The 20,667-nt window shown below is 39.3% G+C and overlaps 1 protein-coding gene across 8 annotated transcripts in view; it reads right to left on the bottom strand.

Annotated features, from left to right (window-relative positions):
• Window positions 1-20,667, bottom strand: part of LOC118923724 (S-adenosyl-L-methionine-dependent tRNA 4-demethylwyosine synthase TYW1) — a 312,259-nt gene that overhangs the window by 278,700 nt on the left and 12,892 nt on the right. For 7 of the 8 annotated variants that reach the window (XM_036907895.2, XM_057487213.1, XM_057487212.1 and 4 more), the window contains exon 6: window positions 7,503-7,790. The exons of the other annotated variant lie outside the window; for it this stretch is intronic. In XM_036907895.2, the coding sequence (XP_036763790.2) occupies window positions 7,503-7,790 (288 nt within the window). The remainder of the gene's footprint in view (window positions 1-7,502; window positions 7,791-20,667) is intronic. 8 annotated transcript variants of the gene reach the window in all.

The raw sequence follows: 20,667 nt of genomic DNA, 5'->3' as shown, positions 1-20,667 counted from the left end.
CTCCCAACAGAAGGGACCCAAGGAGGACAACACCAAGACACATAATAATTAAATCGGAAAACATGAAGGACAAGGACAGAGTTTTAAAGGCAGATAGAGAGAAAAAGGTCACCTATAAAGGAAAACCCACCAAGCTACCATCAGACTTTTCAACAGAAACTTAAAGGCCAGAAGAGAAGGGCATGATATATTTAATGCAATGAAACAGAAGGGCCTTGAACCAAGAATACTGTATCCAGCATGATTATCACTTAAATATGAAGGAGGGATTAAACAATTCCCAGACAAGCAAAAGTTGAGGGAATTTGCCTCCCACAAACCACCTCTACAGGGTATTTTAGAGGGACTGCTCTAGATGGAAGTACTCCTAAGGCTAAACAGATGTCACCAGAGAAAATTAAATCACAGCAAAGAAAGCAGACCAACCAAATACTAACCAAAGGCAAAAAATAAAATCAACTACCAACAAAAGCAGTTAAAGGAAACACAAAAGAGCACAGAATAAAACAACCAACATATAAAGAATGGAGGAGGAGGAATAAGAAGGGAGAGAAATAAAGAATCACCAGACAGTGTCTGTAACAGCTCAATAAGCGAGTTAAGTTAGGCAGTAAGACACTAAAGAATCTAACCTTGAACCTTTGGTAACCACAAATCTAAAGTATGCAATGGCAGTAAGTACATATCTTTCAATAATCACCCTAAAGGTAAACGGACTGAATGCACCAATCAAAAGACATAGTCACTGAATGAATAAAAAAGCAAGACCCATCTATATGCTGCTTACAAGAGACCCACCTCAAACCCAAAAACATGCACAGACTCAAAGTCAAGGGACGGAAAAAGATATTCCATGCAAACAACAGGGAGAAAAAAGCAAGTGTTGCAGTACTAGAATCAGACAAAATAGACTTCAAAACAAAGAAAGTAACAAGAGATAAAGAAGGACACTACATAATGATAAAGGGCTCAGTCCAACAAGAGGATATAACCATTCTAAATATATATGCACCCAACACAGGAGCACCAGCATATGTGAAACAAATACTAACAGAACTAAAGGGGGAAATAGACTGCAATGCATTCATTCTAGGAGAATTCAATACACCACTCACCCCAAAGGATAGATCCACTGGGCAGAAAATAAGTAAGGACACGGAAGCACTGAACAACACAGTAGAGCAGATGGACCTAATAGACATCTATAGAACTCTACATCCAAAAGCAACAGGATACACATTCTTCTCAAGTGTACATGGAACATTCTCCAGAATAGACCACATACTAGGCCACAAAAAGAGTCTCAGTATATACCAAAAGACTGAAATACAACCAATCAATTTTTCAGACCACAAAGGTATAAAACTAGAAATAAATCATACAAAGAAAGGAAAAAGGCTCACAAACACATGGAGGCTTAACAACATGCTCCTAAATAATCAATGGATCAACGAACAAATTAAAATAGAGATCAAGCTATATATGGAAACAAACGACAACAACAACACAAAGCCCCAACTACTGTGGGACACAGCGAAAGCAGTCTTAAGAGGAGAGTATATAGCAATCCAGGCATATTTAAAGAAGGAAAAACAATCCCAAATCAATAGCCTAATGTGACAATTATCGAAATTGGAAAAAGAAGAACAAATGAGGCCTAAAATCAGCAGAAGGACAGACATAATAAAGATCAGAGAAGAAATTAATAAAATTAAGAAGAATAAAACAATAGAAAAAAATCAATGAAACCAAGAACTGGTTCTTTGAGAAAATAAACAAAATAGATAAGCCTCTAGCCAGACGTATTAAGAGAAAAAGAGAACCAAAACACATCAAGAGAATCAGAAACTAGAAAGGAAAAATCATGACAGACCCCACAGAAATACAAAGAATTATTAGAGAATACTATGAAAACCAATATGCTAACAAGCTGGGAAACCTAGATGAAATAGAGAACTTCTTAGAAAAATACAACCTTCCAAGACTGACCAAGGAAGAAACACAAAATCTAAACAAACCAATTACCAGCAAAGAAATTGAAGCGGTAATCAAAAAACTACCCAGGAACAAAACCCCTGGGCCAGATGGATTTACCTCGGAATTTTATCAGACATACAGAGAAGAAATAATACCCATTCTCCTTAAAGTTTTCCAAAAAATAGAAGAGGAGGGAATACTTCCAAACTCATTCTAGGGAGCCAGCATCACTCTAATACCAAAACCAGGAAAAGACCCCACCAAAAAAGAAAATTACAGACCAATATCCCTGATGAACGTAGATGCAAAAATACTCAACAAACTATTAGCAAACTGAATTCAAAAATACATCAAAAGGATCATACACCATGACCAAGTGGGATTCATCCCAGGGATGCGAGGATAGTAAAACATTCGAAAATCCATCAACATCATCTACCACATCAACAGAACAAAAGACAAAAACCACACGATCATCTCCATAGATGTTGAAAAAGCATTTGAAAAAATTCAACATCCATTCATGATAAAAACTCTCAACAAAATGGGCATGGAGGGCAAGTACCTCAACATAATAAAGGCCATATATGATAAGCCCACAGCCAACATCATATCTAACAGTGAGAAGCTAAAAGCTTTTCCTCTGAGATCAGGAACAAGACAGGGATGCCCACTCTCACCCTTGTTATTCAACATAGTACTGGAGGTCTTAGCCAGAGCAGTTACACAAAACAAAGAAATACAACCAATCCACATTGGTAAAGAAGAAGTTAAACTGTCACTATTTGCAGATGACGTGATACTGTACATGAAAAACCCTAGACTCTACTCCAAAACTACTAGAACTGATATCGGAATACAGCAAAGTTGCAGGATACAAAATTAACACACAGAAATATGTGGCTTTCCTATACACTAACAATGAACCAATAGAAAGAGAAATCAGGAAAACAATTCCATTCACAATAGCATCAAAAAGAATAAAATACCTAGGATTAAACCTAACCATGGAAGTGAAAGACCTATACCCTGAAAACTATAAGACACTCTTAAGAGAAATTAAAGAGGACACTAACAAATGAAAACTCATCCCATGCTCCTGGCTAGGCAGAATTAATATCATCAAAATGACCATCCTGCCCAAACCAATACATAGATTCGATGCAATCCCTATCAAATTACCAACAACATTCTTCAATGAACTGGAACAAATAGTTCAAAAATTCATATGGAAACACCAAAGACCCGGAATAGCCAAAGCAATCCTGAGAAGGAAGAATAAAGTGGGGGAGATCTCACTCCCCAACTTCAAGCTCTACTACAAAGCCACAGTAATCAAGACAATTTGGTAATGGCACAAGAACAGACCCACAGACCAGTGGAACAGATTAGAGACTCCAGACATTAACCTAAACATATATGGTCAATTAATATATGATAAAGGACCCATGGACATACAATGGGGAAATGACAGTCTCTTCAACAGATGGTGCTGGCAGAACTGGACAGCTACATGTAAGAGAATAAAACTGGATCACTTTCTAACCCCATACACAAAAGTAAATGCAAAATGGATCAAAGACCTAAATGTAAGTCATGAAACCATAAAACTCCTAGAAAAAAACATAGGCAAAAATCTCTTGGACATAAACATGAGTGATTTAATCATGAACATATATCCCCGTGCAAGGAAAACAAAGGAAAAATGAACAAGTGGGACTATATCAAGCTGAAAAGCTTCTGTACAGCAAAGGACACCATCAATAAAACAAAAAGGTACCCTACAGTATGGGAGAATATATTCATAAATGACAGATCTGATGAAGGGTTGACATCCAAAATATATAAAGAGCTCACGCACCTCAACAAAAAAAAGCAAATAATCCAATTAAAAAATGGGCAGAGGATCTGAACAGACACTTCTCCAAAGAAGAAATTTAGATGGCCAACAGACACATGAAAAGATGCTCCACATCACAAGTCATCAGAGAAATGCAAATTAAAACCACAATGAGATATCACCTCACACCAGTAAGGATTGCCACCATCCGAAGGACAAACAACAACACATGTTGGCAAGGTAGTGGAGAAAGGGGAACCCTCCTACACTGCTGGTGGGAATGTAAATTAGTTCAACCGTTATGGAAAGCAGTATGGAGGTTCCTCAAAAAGCTCAAAACAGACATACCATTTGACCCAGGAATTCCACCTCTAGGAATTTACCCTAAGAATGCAGTAGCCCAGATTGAAAAAGACAGATGCATCCCAATGTTTATTGCAGCACTATTTACCACAGGCAAGATATGGGAGCAACCTAAATGTCCATCAGTAGATGAATGGATAAAGAAGATGTGGTACATATACACAATGGAATATTACGCAGCCATAAGAAAAAAATAGATCCTACCATTCGCAACAACATGGATGGAGATAGAGGGTATTATGCTCAGTGAAATAAGCCAGGTGGAGAAGGACAAGTACCAAATGATTTCACTCATATGTGGAGTATAAGAATAAAGAAAAACTGAAGGAACAAAACAGCAGCAGAATCACAGAACCCAAGAATGGACTAACGGTTACCAAAGGAAAGGGACTAGGGAGGATGGGTGGGAAGGGAGGGAGATGGGCAGGGAAAAAGAAAGGGGGTATTACGATTAGCATATATAATTAGCATGTAGGGGGTGGCATGGGGAGGGCTGTGCAACACAGTGAACACAAATAGTGATTCTACAGCCTTTTACTACACTGATGAACAGTGACTGTAATGGGGTGTGGGGGGGACTTGGTGAAGGGGGTAGCCTAGTAAACATAATGTTCTTCATGTAACTGTAGATTAATGATAACAAAAAAAAAGATATATGTATAGGTCTATGGATATGTAAATAAATAAGCAATTAAGAGAAAAAAAATGAACAGAAATGGAAATGAGAATGGAATAAAAAATCAAAATAACACAAAATAAGGCAATAATGGAGAAATTAAGGAATAAAAATGGATTCATATATGTAAACCTAACAGCAAAGTGACAAAATACAAATAATTAGACTTCAAAGGATCAAAACTTTAGCATGTCAAAGGACACAATCAAGTGAAAAAAAAGTCTATATGGGGGGAAATATTTGCACATTATGTATCTGCTTACCAAGAACTAAAAGACAGAGAACCCAATTAAAAAATGAGCAAAGGACTTGAATAGACATTTCTCAAAGAGGATGTACAAAGGGCAATAAACATAAAAAGATGCTTGATTAGTCATTAGAAGTAAATGCAAATCAAAACACAAAGATGCCACTTCATACTGACTAGGATGGCGATAAATAAATAAATAATAAATAAATAAATAAGTGTTGGCAAGGATGTGGAGAAACTGAAACCCTCATACATTACTGACAGAAATGTAAAATGTGCTGCAGCTGTGCAAAACAGTCTGGTGGTACCTCAAAGAGTTAAACATAGAATTATCATATCGCCCAGCAATTCCATTCTCATATACTCCCGAAAGAATTGAAAAGTTACTCAAATAAATACTTGTATATGAATGACAGAAGAGCACTACTCACAGTAACCAAAGGTGGAAATAATCAAAATGTTCATCAACAGATAGATAAATGTACCACCAAAATGCTATATATCCATATATTGGATTATTCAGTCATAAAAAGGAATGAAGTACTGATACATGCTACAGCATGGATGAACCTCCAAAACATTATGCTAAGTAAAAGAAGCCAGACACAATATGTCACATATTATATGATTCCACTTGTATAAAATGTTCAGCATAAGTAAACCCATAGAGACAGAAAGCAGATAGGAGGATGCAGGGCTGGAGGAAAGGAAGTGACAAGTGACTGCTTAGTGAGTAAGGTGCATCTTCTGGAGTGATGCAAAGGTACTGGAATTTGACAGAGGTACTTAGTGGTTGCACAAAATTGTAAGTGTAGTAGACACCACTGGATTTATATGTATATACATATAAAATGGTTAATTTTATGTTATGTGAATTTTACTTTAATTTTTTTTTAAAACTGTAAAAAATATTAAGAATCAATTGAAGAGCAGATAAGCAAATGTAAGCAAAAGACTGACTAGAAAGAAGAACAGAAAAAAATGAAACAGCAGCTGAAAGATATATAACAAAAGAAATAAGTATTAATTTGCTTTCTCTGTTTGTTTAAACACAAGTGATTCCAGAGCATGTTTATATATTTGTAAATAAATAGCAGAGAGGGAGAGATTAACAATGCAGGGAAAAGAGATACGATAAATGAAGGAACAGATTCCTTGATTCCAGAGCATGCACAGAGTAGTTTTGGCAAGACCCAGAAACTTGGTTTTCTAGGGCAGAAAAGATGGTGAAGATGTGTAGATGGGGAACTGTAAGAGAATTCTCCTCAGATGACTTCATATGAGAACTGGGGAAAAGAGGCAGGGAGAGAGTATTAAGCAGTCATCTTGGAGAATGAGAAAGGGAACTTACAAGAGAAAGTTGCAGACTGTCAGGCAGTCTAAGCAGACACTTGATCCTGTAATCACAAATCTCTGGTCAGACAGCGAGTAGCAGGCAACAGAAGGCAGACAGTAGGTTTCAACTTGGCTTGGGGTTAGCCAGTTGGGTTAGAAAACCGAGTGGAAGGCAGGGCAATTGACAATGTTGATAAAAGAATGAGTATAAAACCTCAACTGGGTAAGGACAGAAGTGAAATAAGCAGTTTTCACTATCCAATGAAATAGGTATGGTATCAAAGAAATTTTAAACTGAGGAGCACCAGAAAGAGGTCAGAATTTCAGGTCATAGGAACATGAAATTTCAGAGGTGACAATGAAAGTAAGAGGCCAAGGTCAATGAAGAAAATGGTTGCTGGAAGTGTGAGGGCCAGAAGCAGGCCAGGGTGGTGGAAAAATCAACATGATGATTTGGCCACAAAGAGTAATGACAGGAATAAGCGTGGAGAGAAAAACAGTGAGTCAGAATATAGCATTGTTCCTGAGTGACACAAGTGACCAAGTAACCAAAAGACAGCAGCTGTGAAGACGGCTAAAGATACATAGCCTGATGACATGAGCTTCAATGGATCTGGGTTATCTGAAGAAGGAAGAGGAATGTTTAGAATGGGAGGAATGAAGAGATGTTATTTATCAGGATGACCTGCCTACCTTCTAACTTGAGTGATTAATAGAGTCATTAAATGAAAGAGGTCAGGAGGAATACGTGCTTTAGAGATAAAAAGACAGGAGCTCAGCCTGGGGCATATTTAACTTCTCCAGGCCTGTGTTTCCTAACCTGCAAACTGCAGTAAAAATTAACTCTAGCAATGTAACCATTAAAGAAGAGATACAGGAAAGTATCCAGCACAAAAGGGCTTAACTCCAAAGGCCACACTCTCTCTCAAACACCACCACATGAGTTTCAGATCTTCCTTCTAACCAGAAGCCAATGAAATCATTTCTCAGGGCAGCAGTAGGGTTCGGCATCTCCAAACATAGGACGAAGGCAGTGAGACATGGACACAAAGGCTACATACCTTCCTGTCCCTCTGATGTGATCCCTCTCGCGTGTGAGACCCTGGCTCCATTTCCTCTGAGCCATGCTGATTAGATTTGCATTTGCCCTTCTTACAGTTGCCACTACAGGATTTTTTCTCTCCTTCCCGAAGCACCTGTAGCCAGGAGATAAACTTGGTCTTCCAAAATCCAAAGTCAGCTTCAATGCTACCATGTTTGCTCTTAACCACATCACTGTCACCCTCCCCTCGAGTCATTACACGATGAGCACCGAGCATCCAAAGCCACTTATCAACATTTCTGCCAACCTGTAAGAAAAAGACAGATGAACTAAAAACACAATCCTCTAAATCAGAGGTTTGCAGACTGCTCTGCAAAAGTCCAAAGTTCCTCTGGGGCCCCCATCACCAGCTGCTGCCAGGAAGAGGCAACTGCTTAGCCAAAAGGGCTGCATTCAGGCCCTCCAGCCCAAGCGGCAGCTCACAGGGCTGCAGCTGATACAGTCTGATCAGATTCAGAAAAAGATTTTTTTTTTTAAATAGACAAATCCTTTTATTAACTAAGGGTTAATACCAAAAAAATAATAGAAAACTATTATTCTAAATCACAGCCAGAATAAAATAACTCATGAACAAAATACATTTGTTCCAAAATGTAACAAAGCCTATGGGGCCAAAGCCTATCTAGTATCAAAGTGCAAATAGAACCCATTTGACAAGACTGAGGATTTCAGAAGCTCAAAAATTAATTTTATTATAATATAAAACGATTAAGCTGAGGTACAGGGGTTATCAAGAAGCACAGTTAAGAGTTCAAAAACTTAATAGGCTTCCTGAGTGACAGACATTAAACAAGATGTTTATATATCTGAACTTTATCTTTTTTTTTTTGTCTAATTCCTTTGGAAAAACACATCACGATATAACAATTGAATGAAAACAAGTTTAAGGAAAGATCTCCACTTTCACCTTTACTCACATTCTACCAAAGACAGGTTAGCCAGCTGGGCCCAAATCTGGAGAGAGGTACACATAAAAAAGTTCTAATTTTTAGAACCACAAGAAACTGAGAGGCTCCATATTTTTTTTTAAGCATAGAGAATAGAATGCAAAAGAAAAGGAGCCAAGTAAACTTCATTTAGAAAAAGATCTAGGAAAACAAAACCAAACAATTTTTTATTACATAAAGGGAAGTGAATGTTTTTCTTCTGTTTTCCTTTAAAAATTAATGATTAAAAGATAATCAGTTCAACTGTATTAAGAGTTACCTTGAACTGCAAATGTAGCTCAGCAACAGAACAGGCAGCTGAGAAACTGCAAAGAACCAGTGATCATCCACCCACCAGGTCCTGCCTGGGGACAGGAGGCTGGACTCAATGGCTATGACCACAAGCCACTAGGACACTAAACAACAGGAGGCATATTAATTTATTCAGTAAAAAGTTACTGAGAGAGAGGATTAAAGATGGCGGCATGAGAGGAGAGAGAGAGGCTTCCTCCTAAAACTGGATACAATTAGAAAATACAGTTGGCACAACTAATCCTGAGAGAGCAACAGGAAAGAGGATGGCATCAGACTGCACACACCAGGAGAAAAGAGCAGACCTCACCGAACGGGGTAACATACCAGAGCTCGAGGGACACGAGCCCCTCCCCCACCCCAGCTCACCGGAGGGAGGAAGAGAAACGGAGCAGGGTGGGGGAGTGGAAGGCTTGGGACTGCCAAATACCTAGCTCCGGATATCTGCGCTGGGAGCACAAACCTACATTTCACAGTGCTTTCATGAGACTCGCATGACTATTGGGTTGGAAAGTTAATACAGGCAGAGTTCCTGGGGAGACTGGGATTCCGGGTGCTTGTGGAAAGCAGGGATCCATATCTGGCTGCTCTGGGACAAAAACTTATACCTGTGTGCCCGGCCCACTGGCTCAGGCAGTGGAGACAGGCACAGCAGCCGAGAGGCGGGGAACAGCTCTTTTCTCCCCCCAGGGACCAGTACCGCTCCCCTGCGACCCCCGACATTGCTTCAGGGTCTGAGCAGCTCCAGAGACTACAGCTTCGGGACACTAGAGGGAGCCATATACAAACATGAAACGCCAAAGGAACCTTGTCCAGAATAAAATTATTAATACAACTCCTGAGAAAGATATAAATGACATGGACCTAATGACTCTTCCTGAAAGGGAGTTCAAAATAAAAATCATCAACATTCTAATGGAGGTATGGAAAGACATCCAAGAACTCAGGAATGAATTCGGGTCAGAGATCCAATCATTGAAGAGCACGATGGAGGGTATTAAAAGCAGGCTGGATACAGTGGAGGAGACAATAAATGAAATAGAAACTAGAGAAGAGGAATACAAAGAAGCTGAGGCACAGAGAGAAAAAAGGATCTCTAAGAATGAAAGAATATTGACAGAACTGTGTGACCAATTCAAGCGGAACAATATACGCATTATAGGGATACCAGAAAGAAGAAAGAGAAAGGGATGGAAAGTGTCTTTGAGGAGGTAGTTGCTGAAAACTTCCCCAATCTGGGGAAGGACATAGTCTCTCAGGCCATAGAGATCCACAGATCTCCAAACACAAGGAACCCAAGGAAGACAACACCAAGACACACAGTAATTAAATTGGGAAAGACCAAGGATAAGGAAACACTGCTAAAAGCAGCCAGAGAGGGAAATTAGATCACATACAAAGGAAAGCCCATCAGGCGAACATCAGACTTCTCAGCAGAAACCCTACAGGCCAGAAGGGAGTGTCATGATGTATTTAATGCCATGAAGCAGAAGGGCCTGGAACCAAGATAACTTTAACCGGCAAGATTATCATTTAAATTTGAAGGACGGATTAAAGATTTTCCAGATAAGCAAAAACTGAGATAATTTACCACCCACAAACCATCTCTACAGTCTATTTTGGAGGGACTTCTATAGATGGAAGTGTTCCTAAGGTTTAATACCTGCCACCAGAGTTAAAGAAAGTAGAACAGCTACTTACTAAGAAAGTGCAAAATTAAAGTAACTATACCCAAAGTCAATCAAGGGATAGACAAAGAATACAGAATATCATGCCTAATATATAAAGAATGAAGGAGGAAGAAAAAGGCGGAGAAATAAAAAAGAACCTTTAGATTGTGTTTGTAACAGCATACTAAGTGAGTTCAATTAGACTCTTAGATAGTAAGGAAAGTAACCTGGAACCTTTGGTAACCACGAATCTAAAGCCTGAAATGGCAATAAATACATACCTATCGATAATCACCCTAAATGTAAATGGACTGAATGCACCAATCAAAAGACATAGTCAATGAATGGATAAAAAAACAAGACCCATCTATATGCTGCTTACAAGACACTCACCTCAAACCCAAAGACATGCACAGACTAAAAGTCATGGGATGGAAAAAGATATTTCATGCAAAAAATAGGGAGAAAAAAGCAGGTGTTGCAGTACTAGTATCAGACAAAATAGACTTCAAAACAAAGAAAGTAACGAGATAAAGAAGGACATTACATAATGATAAAGGGCTCAGTCCAACAAGAGGATATAACCATTCTAAATATATATGCACCCAACACAGGAACACAAGCATATGTGAAACAAATACTAACAGAACTAAAGGAGGAAATAGAATGCAATGCATTCATTTTAGGAGACTTCAACATACCATTCACTCCAAAGGACAGAACCACCAGACAGAAAATAAGTAAGGACACAGAGGCACTGAACAACACAATAGAGCAGATGGACCTAATAGACATCTACAGAACTGTACATCCAAAAGCAACAGGATACACATTCTTTTCAAATGCACATGGAACATTCTCCAGAATAGATCACATACTAGGCCACAAAAAGAGCCTCAGTAAATACCAAAAGGTTGAAATCCAAACAACTAATTTTTCAGACCACAAAGGTATAAAACTAGAAATAAATTGTACAAAGAAAACAAAAAGGCTCACAAACACATGGAGGCTTAACAACACACTCCTAAATAATCAATGGATCAACAACCAAATTAAAATGGAGATCCAGCAATATATGGAAATAAATGACAACAACACAAAGCCCCAACTTCTGTGTGATGCAGCAAAAGCAGTCTTAAGAGGAAAGTATATAGCAATCCAGGCATATTTAAAGAAAGAAGAACAAACCCAAATGAATAGTCTAATGTCACAATTATCAAAATTGGAAAAAGAAGAACAAATGAGGCCTAAAGTCAGCAGAAGGAGGGACATAATAAAGATCAGAGAAAAAATACAATTAAGAAGAATAAAACAATAGGAAAAAATCAATGAAACCAAGAGCTGTTTCTTCGAGAATATAAACAAAATAGATAAGCCTCTAGCCAGACTTATTAATAGAAAAAGAAAATCAACACACATCAACAGAATCAGAAACGAGAAAGGAAACATCACAATGGACCCAACAGAAATACAAAGAATTATTAGAGACTACTTTGAAAACCTATATGCTAAGAAGATGGAAAACCTAGAAGAAATGGACAACTTCCTAGAAAAATACAACCTTCCAAGAATGACCAAGGAAGAAACACAAAATCTAAACAAACTAATTACCAGCAAAGAAATTGAAGCGGTAATCAAAAAACTACCCAAGAACAAAACCCCCAGGCCAGATGGATTTACCTCTGAATTTTATCAGACATACAGAGAAGAAATAATACCCATTCTCCTTAAAGTTTTCCAAAAAATAGAAGAGGAGGGAATACCCCCAAACTCATTCTATGAAGCCAAATCACCCTAATACCAAAAGCAGGCAAAGACCCCACCAAAAAAGAAAATTACAGACCAATATCCCTGATGAACATAGATGCAAAAATACTCAACAAAATATTAACAAACCGAATTCAAAAATACATCAAAAGGATCATACATAATGACCAAGTGGGATTCATCCCAGGGATGCAGGGATGGTACATTTGAAAATCCATCAACATCATCCACCACATAAACAAAAAGAAGGACAAAAACCACATGATCATCTCCACAGATGCTGAAAAAGCATTTGACAAAATTCAACATCCATTCATGGTAAAAACTCTCAACAAAATGGGTATAGAGGGCAGTTTCCTCAACACAATAAAGGCCATATATGATAAACCAACAGCCAACATCATACTGAACAGTGAAAAGCTAAAAGCTTTTCCTCTGAGATTAGGAACAAGACAAGGATGCCCACTCTCACCACTGTTATTCAACATGGTACTGGAGGTCCTAGACACGGCAATTAGACAAAACAAAGAAATACAAGGAATCCAGATTGGTAAAGAAGTCAAACTGTCACTACTTGCAGATGACATGATATTGTACATAAAAAATCATAAAGACTCCACTCCAAAACTAGTAGAACTGATATCGGAACACAGCAAAGTTGCAGGATACAAAATTAACACACAGAAATCTGTGGCTTTCCTATACACTAACAATGAACCAATAGAAAGAGAAATCGGGAAAACAATTCCATTCACAATTGCATCAAAAAGAATAAAATACTTCGGAATAAACCTTACCAAGGAAGTGAAAGAACTATACCCTGAAAACTACAAGACACTCTTAAGAGAAATTAAAGAGGACACAAACAAATGGAAACTTATCCCATGCCCTTCGCTAGGAAGAATTAATATCATCAAAATGGCCATCCTGCCCAAAGCAATATACAGATTTGATGCAATCCCTATCAAATTACCAAAAACATTCTTCAACGAACTAGAACAAACAGTTCAAAAATTCATATGGAAACACCAAAGACCCCGAATAGCCAAAGCAATCCTGAGAAAGAAGAATAAAGTGGCGGGGACTCACTCCACAACTTCAAGCTCTACTACAAAGCCATAGCAATCAAGACAATTTGGTAGTGGCACAAGAACAGAGCCACAGACCAGTGGAACAGATTAGAGACTCCAGACATTAACCCAAACATATATGGTCAATTAATATTCGATAAAGGAGCCATGGACATACAATGGGGAATTGACAGTCTCTTCAACAGATGGTGCTGGCAAAACTGGACAGCTACATGTAAGAGAATGAAACTGGATCACTGTCTAACCCCACACACAAAAGTAAATCCAAAATGGATCCAAGACCTGAATGTAAGTCATGAAACCATAAAACTCTTAGAAAAAAACATAGGCAAAAATTTCTTGGATGTGAACATTAGCGACGTCTTCATGAACATATCTCCCCAGGCAAGGAAAACAAAAGCAAAAATGAACAAGTGAGACTATATCAAGCTGAAAAGCTTCTGTACAGCAAAGGACACCATCAATAGAACAAAAAGGTAACCTACAGTGTGGGAGAATATTTTTGTAAATGACAGATACGATAAAGGGTTGACATCCAAAATATATAAAGAGCTCACACTCCTCAACAAACAAAAAGCAAATAATCCAATTAAAAAACGGGCAGAGGAGCTGAACAGACAGTTCTCCGAAGAAGAAATTCAGATGGCCAGCAGACACATGAAAAGATGCTCCACATCGCTAGTTATCAGAGAAATGCAAATTAAAACCACAATGAGATATCACCTCACACCAGTAAGGATGGCCACCAACCAAAAGACAAACAACAACAAATGTTGGCAAGGTTGCTGAGAAAGGGGAACCCTCCTACACTGCTGGTGGGAATGTAAATTAGTTCAACCATTGTGGAAAGCAATATGGAGGTTCCTCAAAATGCTCAAAACAGACTTACCATTTAACCCAGGAATTCCACTTCTAGGAATTTACCCTAAGGATGCAGCACTCCAGGTTGAAAAAGACAGATGCACCCCTATGTTTATCGCAGCACTATTTACAATAGCCAACAAATGGAAGCAACCTAAGTGTCCAGCAGTAGTTGAATGGATAAAGAAGATGTGGTACATATACACAATGGAATATTATTCAGCCATAAGAAGAAAACAAATCCTACCATTTGCAACAACATGGATGGAGCTAGAGGGTATTACGCTCAGTGAAATAAGCCAAGCAGAGAAAAACAAATACCAAATGATTTCACTCATCTGTGGAGTATAAGAACAAAAGAAAAACTGAAGGAACAAAACAGCAGCAGAAACAAAGAACCCAAGAATGGAATAACAGTTACCAAAGGGAAAGAGACTGGGGAGAATGGGAGGGTAGGGAGGGATAAGGGTGGGGAAGAAGAAAGGGGGTATTATAGCATGTAAAATGTGGGGGGTGGGGCAAAGGGGAGGGCTTTGCAACACAAAGAAGACAGGTAGTGATTCTACAACATCTAACTATGAAGAAGGACAGTGACTGTAATGGGGTTTGTGTGGGGGACTTGGGGTAGGGGAGAGCCTAGTAAACACAATGTTCTTCAAAAAAATATAAATAAATAAATAAATAAATTCATATGGAAACACCAAAGACCCCGAATAGCCAAAGCAATCCTGAGAAGGAAGAATAAAGTCGGGGGTATCTCACTCCCCAACTTCAAGCTCTACTACAAAGCCACAGTAATCAAGACAGTTTGGTACTGGCACAAGAACAGAGCCACAGACCAGTGGAACAGAATAGAGACCCCAGATATTAACCCAAGCATTTATGGTCAATTAATATATGATAAAGGAACCATGGACATACAGTGGGGAAATGACAGTCTCTTCAACAGATGGTGCTGGCAAAACTGGACAGCTACATGTAAGAGAATGAAACTGGATCACTGTCTAACCCCATACACAGAAGTAAATTCGAAGTGGATCAAAGACCTGAATGTAAGTCATGAAACCATAAGACTCTTAGAAAAAAACATAGGCAAAAATCTCTTGGACATAAACATTAGCGACTTCTTCATGAACATATCTCGCCATGCAAGGGAAACAAAAGCAAAAATGAACAAGTGGGACTATATCAAGCTGAAAAGCTTCTGTACAGCAAAGGACACCATCAATAGAACATAAAGGTACCCTACAGTATGGGAGAATATATTCATAAATGACACATCCGATAAAGGGTTGACATCCAAAATATATAAAGAGCTCACACACCTCAACAAACAAAAAGCAAACAATCCAATTAAAAAATGGGCAGAGGAGCTAAACACAGTTCTCCAAAAAGAAATTCAGATGGCCAACAGACCCATGAAAAGTTGCTCCACATCGCTTGTCATCAGAGAAATGCAAATCAAAACCACAATGAGATATCACCTCACACCTGTAAGGATCGCCACCATCCAAAAGACAAACAACAACAAATGTTGGTAAGGTTGCTGAGAAAGGGGAACCCTCCTACACTGCTGGTGGGAATGCAAGTTAGTTCAACCATTGTGGAAAGAAGTATGGAGGTTCCTCAAAAAGCTCAAAATAGAAATACCATTTGACCCAGGAATTCCACTTCTAGGAATTTACCCTAAAATGCAGCACTCCATTTTGAAAAAGACAGGTGCACCCCTATGTTTATCGCAGCACTATTTACAATAGCCAAGATATGGAAGCAATCTAAATGTCCATCAGTAGATGAATGGATAAAGAAGATGTGGTACATATACACAATGGAATATTACTCAGCCATAAGAAAAAAACAGGGGAGGGGGCGGAAGATGGCGGCGTGAGTAGAGCAGCGGAAATCTCCTCCCAAAACAACATATATCTATGAAAATATAACAAAGACAACCCATCCTAGAATAAAGACCAGAGGACACAGGACAATATCCAGACCACATCCGCACCTGAGAGAACCCAGCGCCTCGCGAAGTGGGTGAGATACAAGCCCCGGCCCCGCGGGAGCCGAGCGCCCCTCCCCCCAATTCCCGGCGGGAGAGGAGCGGGCAGAGCGGGAGGGAGACGGAGCCCAGGGCTGCCGAACACCCAGCCCCAGCCATCCGGGCCAGAGTGCAGGGCCCTCGATACTGGGAAAACAGGGCAGCAAGAACAGTGAGCAGGCACTGGAGGCTGGGCGACAGAGGACATAAGAAAAGCGCGCGACCATTTTTTTTTTTTTTGCTTTTTTGCTGCTTTGTTTTGGCGAGCGCTTTTTGGAAGTCTTAAAGGGACAGGGACCCCAATATTAGGGAAACAGGGCAGAAAGACCGGTGAGCAGAGGCCTGAGGCTGGCACCGGAGAATAAAGAAAAACGAACGACCACCTTTTTTTTTTTTTTTTAAAAATTTTTTTTTTTTTAATTAAAAAAAATTTTTTTTCTTGTTTTTTTTTGTGGTCGTTGTTTTGTTTTGGCGGGTGCTTTTTGGAAGTCTTAAAGGGGCAGGGCGGGTCACTTAATCCAGAGGTAGGGAACCCGGGATCTCAGGGCACCCTAACCCCTGGGCTGCAGGGAGCAGGGAGGCCCCTTACGGAGATAAATAGCCTCCCAGCAGCTCCTGCTCCAACGCGACTCCACCATTTTGGATAACTGCCCGAGCCAGGCCACGCCCACAGCAACAGCGGAGATTAACTCCATAGCAGCCGGGCAGGAAGCAGAAACCCTGTCTGCGCGCAGCTGCGCAGCACAAGCCACTAGAGGCCGCTGTTCTCCCAGGAGAGGAGGGCCACAAACCAACAAGAAAGGAAGTCCTTCCAGCCGTCACTCGTCCCAGTTCTGCAGACTATTCCTATCACCATGAAAAGGCAAAGCTACAGGCAGACAAAGATCACAGAGACAACACCAGAGAAGGAGACAGACCTAACCAGTCTCCCTGACAAAGAATTCAAAATAAGAATCATAAACATGCTGACAGAGATGCAGAGAAATACGCAAGAAAAATGGGATGAAGTCCGGAAAGAGATCACAGATGCCAGAAAGGAGATCGCAGAAATGAAACAAACTCTGGAAGGGTTTATAAGCAGAATGGATAGAATGCAAGAGGCCATTGATGGAATTGAAATCAGAGAACAGGAACGCATAGAAGCTGACATAGAGAGAGACAAAAGGATCTCCAGGAATGAAACAATATTAAGAGAACTGTGTGACCAATCTAAAAGGAGCAATATCCGTATTATAGGGGTCCCAGAAGAAGAAGAGAGAGGCAAAGAGATGGAAAGTATCTTAGAAGAAATAATTGCTGAAAACTTCCCCACACTGGGGGAGGAAGTAATCCAACAGACCACGGAAATACACAGAACCCCCAACAGAAAGGATCCAAGAAGGGCAACACCAAGACACATAATAATTAAAATGGCAAAGATCAAGGACAAGGAAAGAGTGTTAAAGGCAGCTAGAGAGAAAAAGGTCACCTATAAAGGGAAACCCATCAGGCTAACGTCAGATTTCTCAACAGAAACCCTACAGGCCAGAAGAGAATGGCATGATATATTTAATACAATGAAACAGAAGGGCCTAGAACCAAGGATACTGTATCCAGCACGACTATCATTCAAATATGACGGTGGGATTAAACAATTCCCAGACAAACAAAAGCTGAGGGAATTTGCTTTCCACAAACCACCTCTACAGAACATCTTACAGGGACTGCTCTAGATGGGAGCACTCCTAGAAAGAGCACAGCACAAAACACCCAACATATGAAGAATCGAGGAGGAGGAACAAGAAGGGAGAGAAGAAAAGAATCTCCAGACAGTGCATATAACAGCTCAATAAGCGAGCGAAGTTAGGCAGTAAGATACTAAAGAGGCTAACCTTGAACCTTTGGTAACCACGAATTTAAAGCCTGCAATGGCAATAAGTACATATCTTTCAATAGTCACCCTAAATGTTAATGGGTTGAATGCACCAATCAAAAGACACAGAGTAACAGAATGGATAAAAAAGCAAGAACCATCTATATGCTGCTTACAAGAAACTCACCTCAAACCCAAAGACATGTACAGACTAAAAGTCAAGGGATGGAAAAACATATTTCAAGCAAACAACAGTGAGAAGAAAGCAGGGGTTGCAGTACTAATATCAGACAAAATAGACTTCAAAACAAAGAAAGTAACAAGAGATAAAGAAGGACACTACATAATGATAAAGGGCTCAGTCAAACAAGAGGATATAACCATTCTAAATATATATGCACCCAACACAGGAGCACCAGCATATGTGAAACAAATACTAACAGAACTAAAGGGGGATATAGACTGCAATGCATTCATTCTAGGAGACTTCAACACACCACTCACCCCAAAGGATAGATCCACTGGGCAGAAAATAAGTAAGGACACGGAAGCACTGAACAACACAGTAGAGCAGATGGACCTAATAGACATCTATAGAACTCTACATCCAAAAGCAGCGGGATATACATTCTTCTCAAGTGCACATGGAACATTCTCCAGAATAGACCACATACTAGGCCACAAAAAGAGCCTCAGAAAATTCCAAAAGATTGAAATCCTACCAACCAACTTTTCAGACCACAAAGGCATAAAACTAGAAATAAACTGTACAAAGAAAGCAAAGAAGCTCACAAACACATGGAGGCTTAACAACACGCTCCTAAATAATCAATGGATCAATGACCAAATCAAAATGGAGATCCAGCAATATATGGAAACAAATGACAACAACAACACTAAGCCCCAACTTCTGTGGGACACAGCAAAAGCAGTCTTAAGAGGAAAGTATATAGCAATCCAAGCATATTTAAAAAAGGAAGAGCAATCCCAAATGAATGGTCTAATGTCACAATTATCGAAATTGGAAAAAGAAGAACAGATGAGGCCTAAGGTCAGCAGAAGGAGGGACATAATAAAGATCAGAGAAGAAATAAATAAAATTGAGAAGAATAAAACAATAGCAAAAATCAATGAAACCAAGAGCTGGTTCTTCGAGAAAATAAACAAAATAGAGAAGCCTCTAGCCAGACTTATTAAGAAGAAAAGAGAATCAACACAAATCAACAGTATCAGAAACGAGAAAGGAAAAATCACGACGTACCCCACGGAAATGCAAAGAATTATTGGAGAATACTATGAAAACCTATATGCTAACAAGCTGGGAAACCTAGGAGAAATGGACAACTTCCTAGAAAAATATAACCTTCCAAGATTGACCCAGGAAGAAACAGAAAATCTAAACAGACCAATTACCAGCAACGAAATTGAAGAGGTAATCAAAAAACTACCAAAGAACAAAATCCCCGGGCCAGATGGATTTACCTCGGAATTTTATCAGACATACAGGGAAGACATAATACCCATTCTCCTTAAAGTTTTCCAAAAAATAGAGGAGGAGGGGATACTCCCAAACTCATTCTATGAAGCTAACATCACCCTAATACCAAAACCAGGCAAAGACCCCACCAAAAAAGAAAACTACAGACCAATATCCCTGATGAACGTAGATGCAAAAATACTCAACAAAATATTAGCAAACCGAATTCAAAAATACATCAAAAGGATCATACACCATGACCAAGTGGGATTCATTCCAGGGATGCAAGGATGGTACAACATTCGAAAGTCCATCAACATCATCCACCACATCAACAAAAAGAAAGACAAAAACCACATGATCATCTCCATAGATGCTGAAAAAGCATTTGACAAAGTTCAACATCCATTCATGTTAAAAACTCTCAGCAAAATGGGAATAGAGGGCAAGTACCTCAACATAATAAAGGCCATCTATGATAAACCCACAGCCAACATTATATTGAACAGCGAGAAGCTGAAAGCATTTCCTCTGAGACCGGGAACTAGACAGGGATGCCCACTCTCTCCACTGTTATTTAACATAGTACTGGAGGTCCTAGCCACGGCAATCAGACAAAATAAAGAAATACAAGGAATCCAGATTGGTAAAGAAGAAGTTAAACTGTCACTATTTGCAGATGACATGATACTGTACATAAAAAACCCTAAAGACTCCACCCCAAAATTACTAGAACTGATATCGGAATACAGCAAAGTTGCAGGATACAAAATCAACACACAGAAATCTGTGGCTTTCCTATATACTAACAATGAACCAACAGAGAGAGAAATCAGGAAAACAACTCCATTCACAATTGCATCAAAAAAAATAAAATACCTAGGAATAAACCTAACCAAAGAAGTGAAAGACTTATACTCTGAAAACTACAAGTCACTCTTAAGAGAAATTAAAGGGGACACTAACAGATGGAAACTCATCCCATGCTCGTGGCTAGGAAGAATTAATATCGTTAAAATGGCCATCCTGCCCAAAGCAATATACAGATTTGATGCAATCCCTATGAAACTACCAGCAACATTCTTCAATGAACTGGAACAAATAATTCAAAAATTCATATGGAAACACCA

Source organism: Manis pentadactyla, chromosome 10 (assembly GCF_030020395.1).
Source record: "Manis pentadactyla isolate mManPen7 chromosome 10, mManPen7.hap1, whole genome shotgun sequence".
NCBI lineage: Eukaryota > Metazoa > Chordata > Mammalia > Pholidota > Manidae > Manis > Manis pentadactyla.
Note: the sequence above shows the minus strand (reverse complement) of the source record. Positions and strands in the feature narration are given on the sequence as shown.